The sequence below is a fragment of the Pseudopodoces humilis genome, chromosome 21, assembly GCF_049639895.1.
Source record: "Pseudopodoces humilis isolate 2021_Gansu_Grassland_sample_001 chromosome 21, ASM4963989v1, whole genome shotgun sequence".
NCBI lineage: Eukaryota > Metazoa > Chordata > Aves > Passeriformes > Paridae > Pseudopodoces > Pseudopodoces humilis.
Window position 1 is genome coordinate 2,978,433 of NC_142220.1, and position 25,058 is coordinate 3,003,490.

General features: G+C 39.8%; 1 protein-coding gene across 3 annotated transcripts in view; it reads left to right on the forward strand.

Annotated features, from left to right (window-relative positions):
- The window catches only part of PRKCA (protein kinase C alpha), a 137,517-nt gene that overhangs the window by 89,238 nt on the left and 23,221 nt on the right, over positions 1-25,058 (forward strand). For 2 of the 3 annotated variants that reach the window (XM_014255763.2, XM_005526660.3), the window contains exons 4-8: positions 1,831-1,942; positions 2,665-2,793; positions 12,169-12,325; positions 12,420-12,554; positions 13,270-13,366. In XM_014255763.2, coding sequence (XP_014111238.2) covers positions 1,831-1,942; positions 2,665-2,793; positions 12,169-12,325; positions 12,420-12,554; positions 13,270-13,366 — 630 coding nt within the window. Of the gene's footprint in view, positions 1-1,830; positions 1,943-2,664; positions 2,794-12,168; positions 12,326-12,419; positions 12,555-13,269; positions 13,367-20,226; positions 20,257-25,058 lie in introns of all 3 variants that reach the window. The other variant, XM_088065350.1, reaches the window with a different exon arrangement.

Sequence of the window (25,058 nt, forward strand, 5' to 3'; positions counted from 1 at the left end):
GGGAAGAACTGGCTTCCCAACCGTGGTTTAAATTGTTTGGAAGGCACATAGACACCGAGCCACCAGAGAACCCTTCTGCACAACCACGTTCCCATGACCCTGAGCCACCAGCCCCATTGCTGTGCCTTTAATAAATAATGAAACAGATGTTCTCTGGAGCCCTGGCTGTCACTCCATTTAGGTTCACTGTGTTTACAAAATAAATACACTTGGTAGCAGTTTGCATTTCATGTCTCAGCCTGTACAACGAGCAGAATTACTGAAATAGTTTCAATTTGAAATTGTAAGGTGAAGTCTTTACTTGTTATCCTGGGTGCTCTATGATTTCTTTCCATACAGTGAAAAGTAGTGGTTATATATTCACTGCAAAACATAGAATCAAAATGAATTCACGTGAAGAATGCTACCAAAACACTAAAAACCTTCACAAAGGTTAATGTGGCAAAACAGTAAAATTTGAAGGCAAAGGTTTGCCTTCTCATCATCATATTTTTTTGTGAGAATTACTGATCAAAGCTCCCAAATTTCTTCAGAAAGCACTTATACTAGAGAGATCTTTTAATTTTAAGGGACGAGTCAGCAGCTTTTCCATTTTGAGTAACATGCTGGGCTTTCCTTTTGATTTTTTGGAAAGCTTTGATTGGCAGGTAAATTTTTAAACCAGTACATTTATAAGACAATTTAACAGTTCTTACCCAATATAAAGGTATAATACAAAATGTAGACAGAAGGGAAACATTTTAATGTCTCGTTTTGCAGTTGTGTTTTCGTTGAGGGTGTTTTAAACCTGGCATTTCACAATTTCCATGGTCTTTCTGAAGAGTGTTAGCAAGGATGGATTTCAAACCCCAATGTGGTTTTTAATGAAGAGTTACTGCTCTCCCCAGTTTCTGTCCTAGGCTGTGCAGGGATGAAATGCAGCTGGAGCAGGGAGGGGCCATAAAGGATTTGAGGATAAAGAAGGTGTGCACAGGACAGGGCCATCACCATGTTTGTTTTGGCATTGCACATCTGGAGCTCTGGAGTGAGTCTGACATGGGTGAACATATGGAAGATGTGGTTTCTTCCTCTGAAATAAATGTTCCTGGTTTTCCAGAGGGGACCCTTACTCTGACAGAAACACAAGATGTCTTTGGATGTGTCAAATGTTTAAGTGATTTGGGTGTATTCCCTTTCACTGGATCTAAATTAGGAAACATTTCCAAGCCGCTGACAGCCTTAAAATGTCCTCACCCTTAAGTTTCTCTACTCAAAAATCAGATGGGAACAGCAGTCTTTGTAAAATATTTACCATGTGCCAAGTTAGAATTCGTTCCCTTTCATTTATAACAATAGAGATTATAAAGTTGCAGCATTTCAAGATGATCCCATCTGTAAAATCCTGATTTTACAGTCATTGGACCGTATTTCAGATTAGCCCATGACCAGTTTCTTCCCAGTTCTCCTGCTGTATTTTGTGTCACATTTCAGAGCAGTGACAATAACACCCTGTAATCAGTCTGCGAGTCTTCAGCCACAGAACATTGCTGTTCAACTTTATGTAGGTGAGCAGTCAGTAAATGAATTTTAGTGTCCATAAATCATGGGAACAGGCCTGAGCAGACACATTTTTTCTTACAGCACCATAAAAAGGAGAATTAAGAACTGAGGGCAATGTGCCTGTGCCAGTGCAGGTACCACTGCAAGGCTGTGAACAAGCTGCATACTGAAACATATTTTCCTGCAGCAGAATTTGCAGAGCTGGAAAGCTTTTGGTATTTGAACTAATAAACTAAAGGTGTGCCAACTTATCTTTTATGACTTAGCCTCTGTGTCTGTTTTTCCCTGCAGGATCCCAGAAGCAAGCACAAGTTCAAGATCCACACCTACGGGAGCCCCACCTTTTGTGACCATTGTGGGTCGCTGCTCTACGGGCTCCTGCACCAGGGCATGAAATGTGACAGTGAGTGAAGTTTTCCTTCTGCTGCCAAAGGGCTGTTCTAGAAAGGAAGTGGAAGCCCTGGATAACAGCTTCTTACTTCGTTTCTCTGGAAAATATCATTTCAAATGTCAGCTATTTATAGTCCTGGTATATTTCAAGTGGATATTTCAGTATTGTAATACCTTACTAATGAAAATCACCTCTTCTGCTTGAGAACACGGTGTATTCAGCTTGATGTGGCTGAAGAGCTTTTGTCATGGCAATTTTGAGAAAGCCTCTTTTTGGACTGTCTGGGTGAATACACTCTCAAAGACTGGGATTTCGGTTCAGTTTGTAGTCAAGGTCTAGTATTTTCCTTGTGTTTAATTTGTCGTGGAAGAGTCCCACTAGCAAAAGCTAATAATCAATTAAACCTGCCTCCCTTCATTGCTGCCATGAATGCTGTGTTTTCTTAGTCATGTTCCCAGCAAGTCTTTATTCCATTTTCACTTTTTTTTCCCCTTGCACTTCATTAAGGATGTGTTTAGCTTTCTGAAGTAGATTATTTTATTTTCTGTTGTATTAACCCTCTACAGAAAGTATTGCAAGATGGAAACCAGCTGCGGCGTTTGGTTGAAAACCAGGCGGCTGTAATCTGAAAATCTTGCCAATAATTAAACATTTAGTCTTAATTGTCACTTTTAATTAATTTTGACACAATTTTTAGCTTCTCATGGGCATCTAAACCATTTTTATATCCACAGCCTGTGATATGAACGTTCACAAGCAATGTGTGATAAACGTCCCGAGCCTCTGTGGCATGGACCACACAGAGAAGAGAGGAAGGATTTATCTGAAAGCTGAAGTCACTGGTGACAAACTGGAAGTTACAGGTAAACAGCTCATTTTGGAGTGTTTCAAGTTTTATACATGTATGACACACACTGAGTTTGTGTACCTTGGTCATATCTTTGTGCATTAAAAGCTGCTGATGGAGAAGTTCCTTCCAGAAGTGGGAGGATTTCATGCAACGTGGCTTTGTATCAAGAAACTCTATGAAACTGTGTTCATAAAAATAAGTAGGAAAAAGGAAATCTGTAGTAACAGCTTTAAAAACTTGGAAATATTAGTTAGAAAATCACTGTATTGTCAGTTTTCCTTGTCAAAAACAGCCCAGCAGGATGAGTTGCTGTTCAGGAAGTTACCCATCATCTTCAGAGCATGAGAGATACACTAAACCTTCATCAGCTGAGGAGTTGCTTCCTGTAATTCAGAGTATTGAATAAACAAAAGCAACTGGGATTCAATCCCAAATACTACTCCCAGTGAGTTTTAGAATAAAAAAAAAGATAGTTCTCACATTCTATAAGCTTAAGGTTATCAAAGCTTAAGTTAGATTAAGATGGGGAGGAGGCAGAGAAAGGAAGGAAGGAAGGAGAGGGTGGCAGTTCCATTCCTTGGAAGAGTTTCTCTGGGATTTGTGAATAATTTGGGCTTGTGCACACCCACACTCCCACAGACCCAAGCCTGAAATTCTAGAAAATACTTCATGAAACCAGAACAGGGTACAGTGCTTTTATTGCTGCCTGTTTGGTGTTGCAAAATGGAATTGAATTCAGGGGCAAAGTCAGAGCAGGACAAAGTTGGAGGTTTCTTAGAACATCTCCTTTGCATAGAGAAAATCAGACTATCACTGAATTTTCACAGCTTACAGACCCAGCAAAACTACCCTGCTGACATTATTCCTCCGTGGCTTTGCTCTCTCTAAATCCAAATACCTCCATATTCTCCTGTCAAACCCTGTAAAATGCACTGAAAAGGAGAAGTCTGATAAAATTTAGTTAGAAAGGATCAGAATAGATCCCAAGTGATGCTTAATTGTGGCTTAACTTTTCAAAGAGCTTCCTGTCAACGTGGGAGGGGGAAATTTGTCCAAGGTACTGTCATTAACAGAAGGTGGTTTCACTTTGTAATGAGGCGTTTCAGAGATGGTGATGTGGCTTCTAAAAGTAATTGTACCATGAGAGGGAATTAATTTAAAAATCATCCGAGTGACAAAATTTAATATTTGCTTTATTCTGGGCCGCTTTGCAGCAAGGCTCTTAAATATGGCTTAAACTTTCTGCAGTAATACACATAATTTGACAAATAACATGTGCTTATTTCCTGATGATTCAGTTGGTTTTTAATCCTTTTAGGGACAAAAGTCATTGTGGAACAGAGGCACTGTAAAGTGACTATACAAACAAGGATTCTTTTAGTTCACAGTTTTATTTGAGAGGGTCTTGTCTGAGAGGTGAACACTGTAAAATTGTAGCAGGTATTTTGTCGGTTTTCTCCATAAGCTATTTCTGGTGTGAGTGTACTTGGCAAATGGCATTTCTATTGTGTTTATAAATAAAACATTTCCATCCCCCAATTAAGTAGGTTTCTGGACAACAAGAAGAATGTTTGCTATAACTTTGTTATGTATAAAACAATTCCAGTCCTGTTGTGGTTGGGGCTTGTCAATACTTCCAAGCTTTCTTTAAAGAAAAACGTCAGTTGTCCTGAGAGCAAGCTGCTTTTTTGTTTTACATAAAAAATACCATATGGACTAGGACAACATGACATTTCAGGTGCCTTTTTTGTATATTTAACTGAAAAGGAAATTAGCAATTGCCAGTTCATGGACATATTACAAAATGCAAAAATATTTTCCTAGAATGCCTTTGCTTCTAAAATATTTATTGACAAAATAAATATTATTTTTTCTTTGCTAGAATCTGCAGTACTTAGAGCTCCCAGGCACAACATCACCACCTTTAGCTTTGAGAAAAGAGGTGAATTAAATGTCCAGGAAGTTTAGGAACAGCAGGAAAAATAACCAATGATTGACTGGTTGGAGCTTTTGTCAGAATCTTTTTCAAAGGGAATTGCTCCATAGGTGTTGAACTCCTTCAGCTGAATTCCTCAATATCCCTGCTCTGCATCCTGTTTTGCTTGTTAATTAGTTCCTGCTGATTCTTTCCCAGCCAGCCTTGATTGCATGCAAAACATTAGTGCTGCTAAAGACACAGAACCCCTGGTACTGGCACACTGCAGATCCACCCCAACCGTGCCAGCCCCACCAGGGCACAGCTGGCACGGGACAGCTGCGGGATCTGCTCCTTTAGGGGATCTGGTTTATTTAGCACATCCCAATTGCTCTTTTCTGCCTGCTTCTTTGGGGGTTTTGTGGTGCCTTTTGTTTCTAAGAAGCCCCACAGTATGCACTCACTGAGTGTTTTCCTGATAAAAGGTTGGAAATAGGGCTGGTTTTTAATTCCCAGTGAATTCTAGGAAGGAGCTGCCCAGTGGCTCCCTCAGATTTTCCACAGTCTCCAGCTTGGCAGGTTCTGAATGGAATTAATGGTGGGAATTATTCAGTCCTGTGTATAAACATATTTAATTCCAATTCATGAAGTCAGATCTTCAACCCAAGTGCATCAGTGTGGACACACAGGTTTTTCTGTGGGAGCTACAGAGACTCTGCAACACTTCTTCACAGAGGAGCTGGAATTTTGGACTGATACCCTCTGCCATAACCTCACCATCTTCTCCAGGGCTACTCAATCTGCCCCATTCAGTGCTTATTTCTGTTATAATTCTTAAACATCAGTGGTTTATTTTCAATGGCTGAGTTACTTGCTTGAGAGTTGTGTTGAATATTAATAATTTATGGCACTTGCAGTACAGAAATGTGGTAGTTTTCTTTTTATAGAAACACTCTTGAAATGCATATTTCTGAAATCTCTGAGTTCGTGACCCTTTCACAGGTTGGATTGACGTGAGGGGTTTGCTCTTAAGTGTAGTAAAGTGCTTTTTGCTATTCTTAATCTCTGCTTTTTACACTGAATTTTCTTCCTCCTGATGTGTGCTGAAAGTTTTTTCACTCTTATATTTACTCCTTGACCCATCTGATAATTTAGGGCTCTTCTGAGTGAGCTTGTAGGTGGTTGAATCACAGTTCTGATTTTTTTTAACTTTATTTTTTGAATTATTTTTACAGTGCGTGAACAATAACCTTTGGGAGAAAAATAACCCCATCTGGTGCACTGATATATAAAATGCTGCCACGATATTGGGACTTTAAACTGTGACCTCTCAGGCACTGGAAGTTGGATGTGACAGCAGCTGACAAGGAGGATCTGCCCTCCTGACACTCATTTAGAGACAGGATGGTGGCAACTCTCTGGCAGCTAATGCACCCCTGTTACATAAATCTGATTAAAACACATCTAGGCACAGCCCAGAATTTTCAAGGGGGTTTTAACTGTATTTTCCTAAGCTGCAAGGATCAGAAAATCTGGTTTTATCCTTCAGGGGTGCTTCTGTTATTCAAAAGCAGAGGAAAGCTGGCAGTGATGCTGCAGAGGTTGGGAGCACACAGGAGGCTCTGCAGAGCTGATCTCCCCAGGAGCTCCGTGTTCCCCACTGGACATTTCCCAGAATATTTATGAATTTAGGAATGCTGAGCTGTCTCCTGGCACTGTATATCAATGTATATCAATGTATATCACTGTGTATCAATGTCCTGTCGTGCAGCTGGGGCAGGAGCCTGTGCCCAGACAGGCTGGGGACACAAACTGCAGGATTTTGGCACATTTCAACAGTCTCATCAAAATTGTTTCCTTAAAAGACCACCAAATACACTCTGATAATTTTATTCTGACTTTCAAGGTCAGGGGTAATGTCTGTCTTTGTTAGCATTAATTTCATAATATCTGCAACTGACTTTAAAAGGGAACATGAATGTTCTGGCTGTTCAACCAGCTTTAAGTACCAAAAAATTCCTATAAAGGAATCCCAAATAATTGTTTCCATGTGGGAGACATTTTTAACGTCTCAAAAAACATGAATCTCATGGTTTACTTCACTAATATCTTCTTTCTGACATTCCCAGAACCTGCAGGGTTGCTGCAGTCATTACAGGAAAAGCTGTGCCTTTAGCAATGCCAGCCCTGCTGACAACTGAAAGCTTCCTTCCCACTTCAGTCATTAAATTTGCTTTACCATGAAGAAACAGGCAATGCAAGGTGTTTAAAAAAAACATTAATTTCTCAATAATGGCCATCTGCATGCATCCAAAAATATTAACTAGATCCTATATATTTATATAAGATAAGAATTAGAAATATAACAGCCTGAAGCCTTTTCCAGAGTATTTGATCCATCTTGTGGTAAGATTTTTTGTTTCATTAAGCAGCTGTCCTGCCCAGTAGTGCATATATTTTAAGATGGTATTTTTTGTAAAGATAATCTCCATCAAAACTAAAATCAAATTGCTTCTATGCTGAACTTGAACCTGGAGAACCTATTGCAGACACAAGAATTTAGGAAGCAGTGTTAGGGATGATGGTACATTTTTTGTTAGTAGGAGAGAATATCTTAATAAATGCAGAGGAATTAAATCTCATGCAACATTGGTTCATTCTTCTTCTTGCTCCAGACAAGGATATTCATCAGCTGTTCCTTGTACATCACCTGCACCGTGCAGGTTTTCATTACGGTTCCACTTTTCAGGGCTCAGGCACTGGGCTCAGGATGGATACAAAATCTTCCCTGGGCAGGGGAGTAGCTGTGGAGTAGAGAAAAGTCTCTGGAAGCCCTTTTAGTGATGAAAACCAGAGACTGAAAATTGCCTGGGAAGCAGGGTTTGTTTCAGTCACTCGTACCTGTGAGTCACAAGCAGCTCCAGAAAGGAATCCTTCAGTGAGTTTAATAAAATCTCCAAACAAATCTTCAATGAAAGCTGAGCAGTTTTGGAGGCAGCTTTGGGTTCTGCATGTGGAGAGTACAAATCCAAAAATGGGAAGAAATACTATTTTCAGTAATAGGTAAATCTAATCTGTGATTGAGGGGTGCAGGAGGGTACCTGAACAAGAAAGTTCCTTGGCTGGGAGTGGAAGATCCTCTGTCAGTCACTAAGGCACCTGTAAACCAGGCAAATCAGAAAATCTGCACCACAAACTTCTTCAGGAGGCAATGAGAATTTTGGAACAATTCAAGAATGCTTTGATGTGAGAAGACAGGAACTTCATGAGGTATTGGAGCTAACAACAGCCCCACTTTTCCCTCATTCCACTGGATACTGTGCCAGGTGAGACCACTGGAGTCTCACAGTGTCTCCTAAAAGCAGCTTTTGGCACAAGGGTGAGAGGTTTCTGCTCATCTAAGCTGCCTGCACGACTAAAAGACTGGCAAGAAATGGTTGCTGTGATTAGTAAATTGTTTTATTATCCACATTTGGGAATTCAGGCAAAAGGGAGCTGTGACTCACTTGTAAAGGAACTGACTGGACTCATACTCGAATCATTCAGCTTTGTCCAAGGGGCAGAAACTTCTATTTAGTCATTCCCATGATTAAATTTATCTGCTGGTACCACAAGAAGCTATAAATCCACAGTTGCACATGGCTTGCAACTCTTGACCTGCACAATCTCATGGAAAAAGTTTCAGCTTTGTCATCCTCTCTCTGGATTCCTTAAAATCCTGCCTCAAGTTCTTTTCTTTACATGAAATGTCAGTTGTTCTCTGCCAGCCCACTCTGTTTTATTTAGGTTTTTATTTAAAGTATGAATACCTAAGAACCAGCTCTGTATTTGCTTATGTCCTTGCACTATTCCTGGAAAAGTGGGTGTCCCAGTTTTAGGCACAGCTCCTGGATAGATACTGCAGGTTTATAAGCAGCACTTGATAGAAGAGCCACAGGACAGTCATCAAATAATCTGCATTTCCCACTGAAACACATTTATGATCTCCATTAACGAGGAGGAGGAAAATGGTACATTTTGTCCATAATGCAAATTGTCAATTATTTCTGAGTTTTAGAAGAAAGCCTGAGCAAGACTGGATTTGTTGAACATCAATCCATACTTGTCTTTGTTGTCTTTTTATCTGTGGGCTTTCTCAGCCCCCATTAAGACTCCAGTCTGGACAAAATGTTGATAAATTTAACTGGTGGCAGCTGCTTTGCTCAGTACAGAGATTATTATTATCATCCTCAATATTTATGACAGAAAACTGACAAGTAGTATTTCAGGTTTCTACCCAAAGTGGGGCTTAACTGCACCTCCCCTCAACCTTCTCTAATTTAGAGTAGCATCTCTATCACAGTGTTGAGTTTAATTAATCAGTAATTACCAAGCAGGGTGAGATTCTTTGCTATGGTTACAATTATAGCAGAAATCAGCCGCTGTAAATTGATTTATTTTCATGGAGTTATTTTTCATTTCATTTCTCAACCACACACAAGAGATAATTCCTTTGGTGGGGAGGGGAATCTCTTCTTCATGTCAATTCTCCCAGAGAAACTTGATGTGTCCCATTAAAAATAGGGCACATTAAAGAGATGAACCACTTGGATGCTAATTCTTGATAAGCACGATGTAGCACAAGTATCATCACGCTGTTTCCTCAGGAAAAGAAGTGCTAAGTCAGTTGGAAAGAGATGTCTGAGGGTATTAATTATGCAGACAAAAGTACAAATGGGCCAGATATCTTTAAACAGGGAGTGAGATAATGACTTCGTTAGCAGCCTGTATTTAGTATATGTTGCATTTTTCCTTCCCAATTAATCTTTGAGCTTCTCTTTCTTGCATTTAGAGGTTTTGGGATTTTTTTTTCTATTTTCTGTGTTTGCTGCAGGAGAAAGCAGCAATTTTACACATTCTGCCACGTCCTCTTGCTGCCAGAGCTTTTTATGCAGCATTTATCAGGGCTGGGCAGGGATGGCTTTGTCCAGGGATCTTTCTGTGGCAGAGCCTCCACATCCACCCATCCAATCACCCCAAATCCTCCCTCTTTCACACTGGGCCTCTGCAGGTAAAATTTAAACATAAAAGCTCAGCCTGAAAATGGTAAAATTAAGCAAATTTGTTCAGAGAATTTTAGCGGAAAACTTACTAGTGTGTATTTTTAGGAAGCTGTAGGACACATGGGGAGTTCTGCTGCTCACTTATGGCAAAGTGCAGCGTAGAAATAAAAATCAAAAAGTGGATTTTGAAGTAATAGCTCCTGTGCCAAACCTGGCAGTGCAGTCACAAAAAGCATGCAGAAGAAGACTGAAAAAAACCCCACCAAAAAAGCAATAATAAACCCAAATATAGGATGAGAGAAAGAAGCAGCTTGCACTGAAAGCTGTCACTTCATCCTTCACTCGCTTCATGGTTCTTAGGCCCTTTGGGATTGTAAATTCTTAGCTAAAATAAGTTATTTAATCTCAGTGTTATTCCTTGGATGTATTTGAAGATTCTGTTCAGTGCACTAAATTTTAAAAATTGGGTGTTTTGGGTTTTTTTTCAAACGGTTGAAAAGAATTTTTTTTCCAGCTGACCACAGGTGTGAAGACCCCCAGGGGGCAAACTCAGAGTAAATGAGAGTGGGGACAATTTCTGTGGCCTGAAAGGAATCGTTTCCCCAGCTGCAAAACCCAGTCAGCTTTACACATGGATTGTGGAAAAGTACAAATGAAATGGTCTGCAAGAAAAATGCATTGTTCTGTTCTTTTCTTTTAACACACAGTGATTTTTTTTTTCCTGATATAATTCTTTGAGGAATACAGATAGTGAATAGAATTACACTTTATTCTAAAATTTTAGCCCATAAGCATTTTCTATCTCTCCTTCTAAAACCAGAAATTTAAGAAACTTAATCAGTGTCAACTGTTGGGTCAAGTTAATATGATTCGTTTCCAGCCATGATTTAATTTCATTAATTAATTTACATCAGGGTATCTGTTCTGCATGAGAATTATCTTGACAAATGAAGTAGAGTCTTCCAAATCAGTAGCTCACATTCCTGTACTCCTCTTATTCTATATATAAAATAATACTTCTGTTGTTTGGATGCCTTTTAACCTCCATGCTGGTAAACAACAGATTGAAATCCTGGAAAGGTCTAGAATTTTGGGGTTGCAGTATAAAAATGCTGTTTAAATCTGTGGGAAAAGGAGGACAATGTCTTGAGCAAACAGTAAATGTTTGTTGCTGAAGATCCTGACCCGTTTTTAGTTCTTTTTGCATTAGCTCTAAGTGATTTTTAAGTGGCTCTAAAGTCCAGGTTTCTGAAAAACTTTTCATCAAGAACTATCAAGTTGCTTAAAGTTTAATCTTTCCTAAATTTCCCTTCAGATTTCTTCAGTTAGGCAGATAGATTTTAGAAATCCCTCCTGAATGAAAGCAGTGGCTGAGGGCAGTGCCAGTCCTGGATAATCACTGCAGTGATTCTCAAAGGCTGGAATTTCTTCCTCCCTAAGGAATCATGGCACCCCCAAAGCTTCTTGCAGTCTTCCTTCCAGAAACAGTTCTAACCTTAAAGTCTGACTGTCACCAGGGAATTCCTGGCTGGAAGCTGCTTGCTGTCCCAAAACTGCCCCCAAATTTTGAGAAGCCCAACTGTGAGCTCCAAATTCCCCATCCCAGCTTAATCCTAGTTCATGGCAGCTGGTTTGGGTGGGAATGAGGGAAATTCACCTTTTATTCTTCAGAATTCTTCCAGGATGTGTAAGTATTGCTCAAGTGTCTGCAGGAGGGAGGGCAGTGCTGGCTGTGCTCAACCTTCACTCCCCAGCTGCCGGTTCCGATTGTTCCCTCTCTCCTCGGGGATCAGGAACAACTCCAGATAAATTAACTCACTTTGTTTCTTCCTTTGGCATTGTAAAAGCAGAAAGCTGCATTAGGATTTTTGTGAAGCTGGAGCTCCACTTGTCTTCCCTGCACTTTTCCTTTGGTTGCTGTCATGACAGTGCTCCCAAGGATTCCATCTGACAGCTAATGAGCCGTGAATCCGTGGGAAGGGTGCTGGTAGAGACCTTCCAAAGAGGGCTTGTGTCAAACACCTGATCCTCTGCAATCCCCTGTGATCTGGCATTGGCTCTTACAGTGTTTGGCTCCTAATCTCTGGTTGTATAACCTAAGAGTGATGAGGGAACAAAAGCACAAAGAATTGGTACCTGCTTAGAAAAATTACAGTGATGGATTTAGGTAGTTAATCATTGCACTGCAGGGAGAGCTGCCTGGGAGCTGTGTGTTGCTTGTGAATCACTCTTCTCTCCTGTCACTGCTCCCTGCTATTCTTATAAATATCACTCAGTACAACCTTTCTTTACAACAAGTAGTTTCTCTCATGCCACGTCTGACAAGTGGGCTTCACATCTTATTTATTTGTCAACGTGCTTCAGTAACTCTGGTCTGACATGTAATTTCTTTCTTAACGGTGATGTGTAATCCTGTGTTTTATATTGACAGTGAGAGAAGCAAAAAACCTCATTCCCATGGATCCAAATGGACTTTCAGATCCTTATGTCAAACTGAAGCTCATCCCAGATCCTAAAAATGAAAGTAAACAAAAAACAAAAACCATCCGTTCTACCCTGAATCCGGACTGGAACGAGTCATTCACGTTGTGAGTTTAACACTCTGATTTACTGGGGGGTCTCTGGATGTGTTCTGTTGTTTATTTCAGTGTTGACAACTCCTCCATTTCTCTCCTTTTTTAGTAAATTAAAACCTACAGACAAAGATCGCCGGTTATCCGTAGAGGTCTGGGACTGGGATCGAACAACCAGGAATGATTTCATGGGATCTCTCTCTTTTGGGGTGTCAGAACTTATGAAAATGCCAGCCAGTGGATGGTAAGAGTTTCTGAAAAGAGAAGGAGAGAATGTATCACCAAAAGTTTTAAACATCTCAATTTTTTCAGTGTGATTTACCTTTTTTTGAGCTTTTCACTGTGTTTCAGGCTATAAATTCACTAAACCTAGGAAACACAGGCTATATATATCAAAAGGGGATCATAAAACAACTTTTCTTTTATGATGTTCCTGAAACTTCTGCTGGAGCCAGGAGCTGCTGCAAACTCAATTCTGTGTACATAGTCTTGTGATACAAATTTTATTTTTATCTCCAATATGATGTGTTCAATACTAAGTGTATCATGTTATATATAGCTCTGCAAATTCAAAGCACATGGAAACTGATCTTGTAAAATGCCACCTCATTACCTGCCAGGAAAGAACTCATCACTTCTCAAAAAGGACATTTCTTCAAAGACGGTTCTTTAGGGCTATGGAAGCACTGGAGACAAAGGTTGGTGTCTCCCATCAAATCCCAGGAGGTGTGGGAAGAATCTCCTTGTCTGTTAAACTGCCTTGACAGATAGGTTGGGGTTAAAGATCTGATTTCAGGTAAAATATATTCAATTTCTGAGTTTGCTTCAGGTCTTTGAGATCAGTTCTTTGCATACCTGTGACATTGATACAAACCACACACAAACAACAAAAATCAGATTTTAAATCCATCAGGAGAAAAATGTAAAGTCACCATTTTTTTTTCTGAAATCTACCACAGGTACAAGCTGCTGAATCAAGAAGAGGGAGAATATTACAACGTTCCAATTCCAGATGCTGATGAAGATGGAAATGCAGAGCTCCGACAGAAGTTTGAGGTGAGGATTAAACACAGATGTGTGCAACTAAATATTGCATTTATTTTTCACTTCACTGCCAAAGAAAAAAACAACAGTCTGTTAAATGATACATATGTTAGAGTGCTCCTATTTCTGTCCCTGTGACAGCTCTGTGTGTCTTTGGTTTTGTTGAAGATTGGACCAAATGGTTTAATTCAGAGGTGGAATCATTTTCCTGACAGTTCAGCTTCTCTGCTATGACACTTTGAAGTTGGTATTTTAAAATGTGTTATGTCAAGTATATGTAATAATTTCAATGTCTTTTAATAATTGCTGCAAAATCTGCCAGCCACTATCACTGATACATGCATTATTTGACAAATGAAATTCTCAGAAACAATGGTATTTTAATACTTTGAATGTTCCACACTGTAACGTGGAGTGTTTTAAGAAAATACTTTCAATGTTCACACTTTGGAGCTTTAAAGTCCTTGCAGAAGGTTTTTATGTGAAATTCTGATCTCTGTAATGTGGGGAAGGATGTTGATGTTTTTCTAAGGATGAGAGGTATTGCTGGGTGTGTACAAAAAAGAAAATCCAGAGAAAATGATACTTTTTGCAGTGTCTTGCCTCCTGTGGTGCCAGCTGGAGAAGTTGGTAGCCACAATAATGGTCTCATGTGCCACACCAGGGAGTTTTTTTTTGTTAATCAGACTCTGCCTCTTCTGACAATCACAGCCAGAATTACAACAAAATATTTGCTGGCCACTGAGCCCAGGAGCAGGACAGGTATGGCCTGGGGTGGGAGGGGTTTGCTGTCCAGCTCCTCTCCCCTGCCTGGGAATATTCCAGTCTGCACTGCTTACAACCTCAGCCAAGCTGTTGTACATAATGAATGTACCTGTTGTGCATAAACAAACCTGCCTGTTCCTTTCAACCTGAAATGGCAATTTTCTATGTTCACCATCAGGCAGAATTCTCCATTGTTATTATAAAAGATGGGTTAACCCATGAAAGTGAGGAAAAACGACACATGTTCAACTTTCAAGGAAGAAAAAGAAAAGGTGCTCTAATTTCTTCTGAACACATTTGGATCAGCTCCCATGTCTGCAGCATGAAATATGATTTTTGTTATACATTTGAGAAGTATTTGAGCCTCCATTCCATTTTCCTTTCTTTGCAGTTGTGATCTGACCAGTGTGATTTCATTTTGCTGCACTAGGTCATTTGCTATTCAAGATCATTTTTATTTTTTATCCTCTGTAGAAAGAATAGCTTCAAAAGTAATTCTGTCCACGTTTCTATGCATTATGATGAGTCTGGAATTGGGTGGATATTTATATATTGGTGATATAGGTATAAAAATTTGCTTGTTTTTTCTTAGGTCAGAGACATCACAGAGCCAAGTCACTAAAACTGTCCACTTAAAAATGTCAGATATTACATGCAGTGTCTTTGTATATTGAATTTACTGTCTCTGAGGTTGATTCTTAATCCTGCTGTAAATACTTGGCTTGCAGGAGGAACAGTCAGAGTTTATCCATGTCCTGCAATGAAGTGGAGTAGAAATCCTGAGAGGATTCATGTAGAATTACTGGACCTGGTCCCAGAGACAGCAGCTTCACCAAGGGGAAGCTCTGCCTCAGAAATAATTAGTCTGTCTCAAAGTCTAATTAGTTCAGCCTCAGCACTGTGTATTTGAGGCTCTCCCTGGTCTGGGCTAGCCTGCTTGGTGCTGTTTGGGTGACTGAATTAATCCAGGGAAGGGACTGGGCCTTCAGCAGGCACACGGTGTCTCCAGTAAATGTCATTTCCCGAGCTGGACAATGAACACTTGAAAAACTTAATGATGACAAATGAGAGTATTGATAGCTGAACAAACTCTGTAATTGTAACAAGGCCAAGGCTGGTGCAATGTGGTGGCTGAAGGGTTTGGGCTCACCCTCTTCGCTTATCTCAAAGTTTATCATTCTGAGAAGGAGCAGAAGGAAGCAGAACCCTCCATGGAATATTCTTTCTTGGTTTCAAGGGGCATCACTGTGATGGCTTCTGAAAATTCACAGCACAGATGTCTGAATGGTGGTATTTCACTCATTAGCTATTCTGGTATGGCACGTAAGTGGTGCTGACTCTGATCATCTTTTCCTTTATTTCTGTTATCATCTATATCCTGGATTGCACAGGCATTTTATTTTAGGTGCCCTGTAATAAGGAACAAATAGACAGCACTGATAAAAAGGCTGCTATTTGTGATTTAATTACATCATCTAAATAACTATTTCCACTGTTGTAAAATCAGCATTGGAGCCTTACAGGAAGACTGTCACTTTCCTGGGGGAGTGAATTTGGCAGGAGATTAAAAATACAGATGGACCAAGGGGTCACACTGGGCCACCTTCCCATTTATCAGTTTATGGAAGAAGTAACTCCAGAGTTCTTCCCAATCCAGTCTGCACTTGTAGTGCTTGGTCTATTTTTTCATATATGACTATGTGATTGGTAGCCAAGGTGCATTGATTTAACTTTGAGTACAAAATGACAACAATTTCCACAAAAATACTGCATTACTTATATCAAATACTTAAAATAAATAATGGTGGCCTTAAGAGTAAAAGGCTGCATACAAACCTAAGCTAAACAAGAGTAGAGAATCTTTAGGATTTCCTTGTTTCATATTAAAAAAGAATAAGATTCTTTTCAGCTTAGAAAAGACCAGGGAGCCAATAGGTGCAGAATTTCTGAAACCACTTTCTGATCCTGAAAGTTGTAAGATGTTCTGAAAATTGACTTTGGCCTTTTGACTAAAGTTTAGAAATGTGGGGTAGCAGAACCTCCAAGACTACTTAGGAGCTACCTCCCATTTGAATCAGAATTTTAAGGATATCTGCCTGCATTTCTATTTCAGCAGGCAGCTTTAAGATTTGACCTCAAACTCTCATTGATCTCGAACAATTTACACAGTACCATCACATCCTTCTTAGCACATCACTTTCACAGCCCAGATTTCTTAGGGAAATGTGGCTCTTAGCCACACAAATCTCATGGAAATGCTGCTTTGCTCACTGGACCTCCTGGCACATATTCTTAAGTCATTTATTCAATGTAAATCTACCATAAAATAGCTATACAAGACTATAAATAAATAAGTAATCTAGATTCAAACATTCTCCTCACTTGCATTTGTAACTGAATGTTAAAAACTATTTGTCGTGAGAAGTTTCCTCATGGCCCATTCTGCCACATCTGAATCAGCTGAAAAATTAACACCCAACTTTTGCCCAGAATGGATCCTATCCAACAAATGGGACCAAAATTGGAACAGAAATAATTGAGGATGGTGGGGTTTTTTTACCTTTTATATTTTATTGCAAGGAGTTTTCTTTACTATGTTCTGTGTATAATCTATTTGAACATGTGCAGTATATAGAAATTGAGCTATATTATGCAGAGGTGCAATGCAGTGTTTTCTATACAACAAATTTTATTTAATCTACATATTTTCTGGATTTCACCTCTCACTATAACTCACAAATCTATTATCTGCTCATTTAGCAGTGTGATCAAATCTGTCCTCAGTGATTTATATGTGATACATCATTATTAATATTTAGAGATAAAAATATACTCTTGTAGGAAGTGGAGGCAGGATAAAATCTGTCACTATTTTTCAGTTGCTTTTAACCTTTAGCTGTGGATTTTCTCTCTGGAATGGCATTATTTGTGGCCATCTCAAAATGAAACTCCTTTCTCACCAGGCATATTCAGAATAAAATTGTGGCTGCTCCATAATTGTCCATGCTGAGGTTGCCATGGGAACTCCCAATAGTCCCAAGGTGCCTCCATGGACCCAAACTAAGAAATCTTCTAACTGCAGCATCTACTTTACGTTATGCACTTATTTTCTTCTTCCAGTACTTTTCTAGTCAAAAAAATAGAATATTGAAATAATGCAATTTCTGGTATTTTTTTTTCTACCTGGATGTGATTTGAGCAGTAAGATGCCTTTGCCATTTAGGGTATCATTCCTTTTTTCCTGAATCTGGGGGAAAGAAATGTGCAAATTCTTAAACTTCTATTGTGGGAAATTATTTGTTTGGTCAAGCACTTTTCACTTTTCCTGCTTAGTAAAGCACTTCTGGATACTTAAATATCACCTTAGAATAAGAACAGAATAATAGTGATTTAAAAGTAGGCTGGTGAATTGTTCTATGATCTCTCCCTTTCTTTCCACATCACCAGCACTGGGAAATGTTATTAAAAATAAAGAAGCTATTATGGTCCATATAAAGGATTTTTTTAATTAAACAAAGAACAGAGCAGCCATAATCCTTACCCATGAAAACATTTACTGAGCACCAACATCGCTGTTGGTGATGGGAGCAGGCTCAGTCACTACACCCAGCTCTGGCAATTGCAGGGATCCATGCACATTGTTGTGAGGGAATGGGATTCTGCTCATAAAATCCTCATTTTAGAGCATCTCTGGGAAGACACAGAATGGTCCTCCTGGTGCACAGGCTTCACATGTCAGATGTGTTCTTTGGTTCTAATTATTTCCTTCTGTGTAGCTCTCTGGGTGGCTTTGACAGGAACAAAATCCTTCTCTTAATTTCTGAGAGCTCCGACTGCTGTCCCACCACAGGGACTGTCCCTGCACCCTGGGAGGAGACAAACATCCACATCCCTGGCTTTGAGTCCTGCTTGTGTGAGAGATCCCAGCTGCTTTAACCATGGAATTGCTGATGGAATTCCCTTCTGCAGCCCAGAGCAGGAGGAGAAGAACAGAGCTGAGAACAGGGAGGATGTCATGTCTGAGCACTGGAAGTGATCAGTCAGTGGTGGCATTTTGGTGACCTCTCAGTGCTTCTGAACAGAACTATCATTATGATCCTAAAGAAAATGTCTTCTAAAATGCCTTATCATTATTATGATCCTAAAGAAAATGTCTTCTAAAATACCTTATCATTTTAAAGATAACAGGACGGATGTGGAGCTTGGCCATCAGGCTCTGTTATAAATACCTGGAACCTCTCCAGTGACGCAGGATCTGAGAGATATTTCTGCTCCTGAGCTCCTCCAGGTGCAGGGCAGCACTTTGTTTGACCAAACTTGTGTTTTAGTCCCTGTGCAGGCCCGAATTTACAACCCAGAAGCCTCAGGCTGTGTATCTGTGCACACAGAGCTAATGTGGATTTACACCATCAGGCTTCTCCTTGTGGCAGCACAGCTGGTGTTAAACAGGACCTGAAACTGTCCCCAGAGATCAGGGCACAACTAAAACTCTCTGATGAGTTTTGTTGCTGTTACAGTCTAATGCTGAAAAACCTCTTTTATTTACTGGTATTTTTTCTGAACATCAATACATCAGATTGTTTCAATGCAGGCCCTGCATTTCTTAGATCTTTACCATTCCTCTTAAATTTTTTAAAGCCATTTCTGTCTGCTTCATTAGAAAGGACAAAGCCAGAACTTTCTTAATCTGGCATTTTTCTGATATTCACAAAAACCTTATGTTAAAAGGACATTATATTTCTCTCCTTTAATCAATGGCCAGGACATCCTAGAGCTGTCTTTATTCTGAGCTGGAGGCTGAGTAGAAATGTTGCAGTTGCATAGCCAGAGCCATAGCAGAAACTCCAGGGACCATTTCAGTGGCTTCTTAAGAACCCAGTGAGTTTTCTAATTGAATCTATTTTCATTCAAAAAAAACCCACCCCAAACAAACAAACAAACCAACACAAAATCCCCAAGAAGAGCTGTAGAGGAGCTTGGGATTCTGTTAATTTCTAAGTTCTCCCGGTCTCTGTAAAGTGTTACAAGGGCTGTGAAGGAAACATTACTTTTACATCTTTGAAGGATGGTGATGTTTTGCCCCAGAGCTGTTATACTGTTACACTTCTTTTTTTTTTTTTTTTTAATAAATAAAAGATATGGTCTCTTCCATAGCTGTCTCTAACCAATATTCATTCCCATTTTGATGCTTCAGGCAGGTCAGTAAAGGGGACATGGAAAAGAGAAATAACATTGCTGACACTTCCAATTGCAAATGACAAGATTAAATTTACTTTTCAGGAAACAGAAACTAAGCCACACTGAAATCATGACCAGCCAAAATATCACTGGCACGTCAATCCACACTCATTATGCATATAGAGATATAAAAAGAAGAGCTGCTTTTTTTGGCCATGGCACTTATTCCTATTTTTAAATTGTGCATATTTAATCATTAGAGAATAGTTTGCAGCGTTATAGAGATGCTGTTAGATGACTCCATCTGTTCTGTACTGTAGTTTGGCAGGGGGAATTCCCATATGCAGTTATCTGGAGGTTTCCCATTCACTCACCACGGCTCAAACTGGAGAACTTGAAATTTCTTAACTAGATGGCATAAGTCTCTGCTTTTCAGTTTGCAACAGCTGCTGATTTCCTTAAGGCTTTTCTCAGTGGGTTGTGATTTGAGGTGAAGAATATAAAAAAATCATGTTGCTAGCAGGGATTTCCCCATCCCTTATCTAAAGGTGAAATGCGTGCTGCAGAAGGAGGCACCAACAAAGATCCCAAATCCCTTGTGTGCTGTCGAGGCCATTCCGGGCTGGGACCCCTGGTGCTCCTGCCCAGCTGTGCACAGCTGGATCTGCCACGAGGCTGTTCCATGCATGGGGTGTGTGTTTGTGAGCTGAGGTCCCAGGAGCACAGCCCTGCCTGTGCTCCCTGCCCCACCCCGCTGATTAACACGATTTATTTGTCCTGGGTTTTTTCTGTGCTTAACAGACGCGTCCATTTCTGTATTCCCGCTGCTGCTGTGTCTGTATTTGTTTATTTCTGCTACTAATTGTGGTTGCTGTGCTGTGCCAGCCCGTTACTAACCACACAGTTTCTCCCTCTCCTGTCTCTTCCAGGACTGTCATGTAAATATCCACTTCTTCAAGGTAGTTTTCTCCTTGGTGTTCTCCTGCACACAACCCCCTTTACCAGCATCTGAAGTTTATTGAGTTTAATTTCATTCTCACCATCTTTTAAGGATGCACTCGATTTTTTTCCACTTCAAGATTTTCTAATTGATTTTTAAAAAAAATTTAAAAATTGAAGTATGAATCTTCTATAATTTTTCATAAAGTGATTCCCAGATTAGAACTTTACTACAAAAAAAAAAAGAGTGATCAAACCTGAGCAGATGCAGTGTGCCTTCCTTTTTGGAGGAATTAGTTAAATGAGTGCCAACTTCTCATGGAAAATGGAAAATCTTTAATTGGAAAGACATTCATGGAACTTTAAGTAACTTTCACGGATAAAATAATGCTTATGGTCACTGTATATTTAAATAGCTAAATTTAGATGATAGAGCATGCATGTTTTATGATTTAAGATAATACCTCTATTGCTGGATGTTATTTGGAGTATGCTATATTTTCAGAGATATTACCCATGTGCACAGATGCTCTGATACCTGAAATACCAATTCACCTGTTTCTTTCTCATTTTGCTCCTTTCACTACTCCCCACATCACTGAGTTACTGCCATAAAAGTTACATCTCAGCATTGAGAACTTACCTGTGTTTTGTTTATATTTGCATGTGTCTCTAACAGATTATCTTGCTTTATTAGGGCAAAGGCCACTGGCACAAACCACACTTTCAGTGTCATACGTTGGTGAAGTTACAATTTCAATTAAAATTTGAAGCTCCTGTGTTGTAAACTGTGTTCTAAGAATCTTAAGATTACTGAAGCCATTATTATCTCCAAATAGTATTTTTACAACTGTTGATCTGGAGTGCTTTACATTATCAATCAAGGCTTAAAATACTTAATTTAAAAAAACGGATATTATTTTTTAAGAGTTGTTTATATTATTAATGCATGATTTTAACAAATGTTCTAACACTGAACCGGCAATATCAAATTAATCTCTTTTCTCAACCTTGATTTTTTTATCTCAGAAAAGCCTGTACAGAAGAGAACTGCCTTTCCTCAATCCTTTACACCTCTTCATATTTGAAAATAAAATCACATGGTGGTTTCATTGGTGAAACTTGTTTTATGCTGGGAAGTTGGAAGTTTCTCTGCTTAAATGCATTTTTAAACCAGAGCAAAATCACCCTGATAAAATGCATCTGGCCTCAATAGGAAGTTTTGTCACCTCATTGTAAAATCCAGGCTTTGAAGAACATTGATACAAGCTGACAAAAATCCTTGGTTAATTCAGGTTTCCATCATAGGAGTGCACCCAAAAAAAGGACTGCAGGCTTTCCCACAGCTGCTGCTTCACCCAACAATTCTGAACTAGGAACCAGCAAATGTACAAAAATTAATGAATAATATCACAGAAAATGGGAGATGTTGTGAATTCATGTTTATGGAATAATCAGACACTGGGAAGGACCGCACACCTATCCTGCTTTTGTCCCACTGCAAAGTGTGTATTTAAATAGATTATTTCTCAACATCATGCAGAAAACACTTTCATCTGTGTTTGTGTGTGTGTGAGAGGGAGATAAATCATTTCAGAGCACATTAAGATTTGGATACAGAATCCCAAGGTTTTAAAATCAGTCCTGGACTGCAGCTTTGTGTGCCTGGTGGGGACTGATTGCAGGGATTTGCTCTAAGATCAGGGAGAACTGAAGTCCTTAAAATTCTTTTAGAACAGCATTTTAATCTTTTTTTCCCCCTTATTGAAATAAGGTTTATACTTAAAAGCAAATTCCACACTCTAGGTTTTTTTATTATTGAAAACTAGCAGTAATTTGCATAATTAAAGAATGGAGGAGCATCTAGAAAAGCAGTTCTTCTTTTGACACTTAGGGGTTCACTGTTGTAGCATCCTATTTGCTTTTGGGGATTTTTATTACCACCACCACAGGATACTTCTGCAAGAATTCTTGAATATTATTCCTAGGCAGCCTCTTTAATTACACTTCATCTCATTAGGCACTGCTCTGTTGCAGGGGAGAGAGTGTTTGGCAATAAAGGCAGGAAACAAAGTGGACTCAGGTGGCCACAGGATTATTAAACAGATTAAACATGTTGACAGTGCCAAATGGGGAACTGGAAACTCTTCCTTCTCTGGATTTCACAGCTCACACAGGCAGACTTTGTCACCCAGGGCAGTATCTCCTGAAATTCCTGTCTGAGGATAGATCCATCCCTTTCCAATGTCTTCCATAGTCATTTGACTTCACTGTCTCCATTTTCTAGGGAATATTCTAGAGAATAGAAAATAGAAATATGTTACCTTCACCTCGTGCCTGGTTTATTTTGGAATATTTTAGAAATCGTGTGTTCAGGTACTTCACACAGTTCTAACTTCTATCCAGCAAGACAAAAAAAAAGTTTAAGAAAAATAATTAAATAGAGAATATTGTTATAAACCCCACAAAAAAGGTCTGTTGAGGAACTTCATGATATATTAAACTGTTGCCTTGTCCTTTCAGATTCCCTTTTTTTCATTATCCTAAGTAAAGTTGAGCTTGAGGAAATAATTTCCCTCTGAGTTAGAAACCACAAGAGGTCAGCAAAGAACAGGGAAAAGCTCCCAGAGCTGAGCTGGATCCTGCTAAAGGCCTGAAAAGAAGGAAATCATCCACATTGCTTGTGTATATATACTTAAAAAATACAAACCCATTAATTTAAACCATAATTTCAGTAAAATTCACTGTAACATCTTTCACACAGCCCTTTATTCAGGTTTGATAACTGGCACTGATGAGAATTTTCCCTCTAATCAAAATATTTTACAATTGCAGGTGTAAAAGCAGGTACTGCTCACCTCAGGATCGCTCAGCCCAACGCTTTGGTGGCTTCAGGAGTGGGGCTCCCGTGTCCTTGGACAGGCTTTCTGCAAAAGACCTTTTTAATCCTTATCAAATACACCACAAATATTTATTGCAGACAAATCCTTTAAATAAATTTACTGTTAGTCATAAACAGGGTAAATATGAAACAATTTTAAGAGGAGGAGAGGAAATGAGGGAAAAATAAACTAAAGACATAAAATAGTTGGTATTTAATTCCCAGGTAGAGTTTTATCACCCATCTCATTTATATCTTTATGAAACATCCCATTTGCCCTTATGCCTTTTTGCTAGCAATGGGAATGCTATGAATTTTTAGTTAGTTTCTCATTAATTATTTTAGCCATTGAAAGAAATACGCATTTTCATTTTGATATATTGCATTTTTCATTAATTACACCATCGTTCAGCACAGTGACACTGCAGTCATGAAAATGAATCTCAGAGTGCTGATAAACAGCTTTGTGGTTATTTACATCTCTCCAGTGTTCCCCTTGCTGCAGACAAGTGTTGCTGCAGTGTAAATTCACCAAGGAATGGCCAAAATCCATGTGGGAACCTCAGGAATCCTTGATGGTGTCCCTGATACTGGGCACACCCCTGGTTTCCAGCAAAACTCTGCTGGTGAATTATAAACCAGCCCTAGGTTATGGCATGAAGATTAAATCTCAGTCTGGTGAGGCATTAGGTCTTGCTGGGGCTTAGAAATGGACTCTTCTCATTTCAAATTCTCAGCATCCTGGTAATTAAGTTGTAGAAAGTAGGAAATTGATAGTCTATCATAGCATCTATAATTACATGGAATTGGAAATGCAATAATGTAAGAAACCAGCTGCCACAATGACAGAGAACATTTCACTGAATGGGAGGGCTTTTCTTCCAGATTTTGACTTGAAATTTATTGGATTTATTTGCTTTATTAAAGGCTTGCTAATGGCTCAACACATTGATCAAAGTCCCCACTTCGTGTGTACACGACTGGAAACCTGAATGTGTCCTTCCTTGAGCCTTGGATAAATCACTGTTATTTCCCTTTTTCCATCCTTAGTTTGAGCTTTGCTGTCAGTGACATCTCCTGAGGTTTGTCTGAGCTGTTCTGATGCTCCTTGTGCAGGGTCCAGGTATCAACAGGCAGATCTGAGCATTGATTTCACACCCACAGCCCCCTGGGCTGGAAGAGTGAAGCTGGAATTTTACTGTTCAGCCTGTTCCATCCTCACTCCTCACCACGCATTTTGCCATCTTTGTAAGTGATGTGCAGGCTGTTACCTGCAGTGGCTTTGGGTTATTTCCAGAATCAGGAGCAGAAATCTTAGCTCCAGGTGTGGCAGTGTGAGATGGGTGATTCCCTCACACGGGGACATCTGGGGACAACGTGGGGGTCTAGCAAAGAGCTGCTGAGAACTTTCTGCCACGTGAGAAGCAGGGATTTATTAGAATTTTTTAAGTGGTGGCAAGGAGACATTCCTGCTCCACAGATCTCAATCCTTGGACCTGAGGTAGGTTGTCCAGAGAATCTGTGGCTGCCCCACCCCTGGAAGTGTCCAAGGCCAGGTTGACCAGGGCTTGAAGCACCCTGCTCTGGTGGAAGGTGTCCCTGCCCATGGCAGGGGGTGGAATGAGATATGATCTTTCGGGTCCATTCCAGCCCAAACTTTTCAAGCCCTGTGCAGTCCTTGGGCTGCTGAGCCTCGTGCAGTGGGAGCCGTGGGGTTTGGAGCAGACCGGACAGCGCCGTGTTCCATCGCGTGTTCAGTGTTTCCAGCCACTGCACGGGCAGAGCAGCTTGTGCTGGGTGGAACCTGTAAAGAAGAGGAGGGAATGCTGGTATCCATGTGGAGCAGAGCTGGGAAAATCCAGAAGGCTCAGCTGCTGGGAGCAGAGCTCTGCATTTACCTCCCTGTCAGGTGTTGGTGGGGCCGATAAATAAAGGATGGGC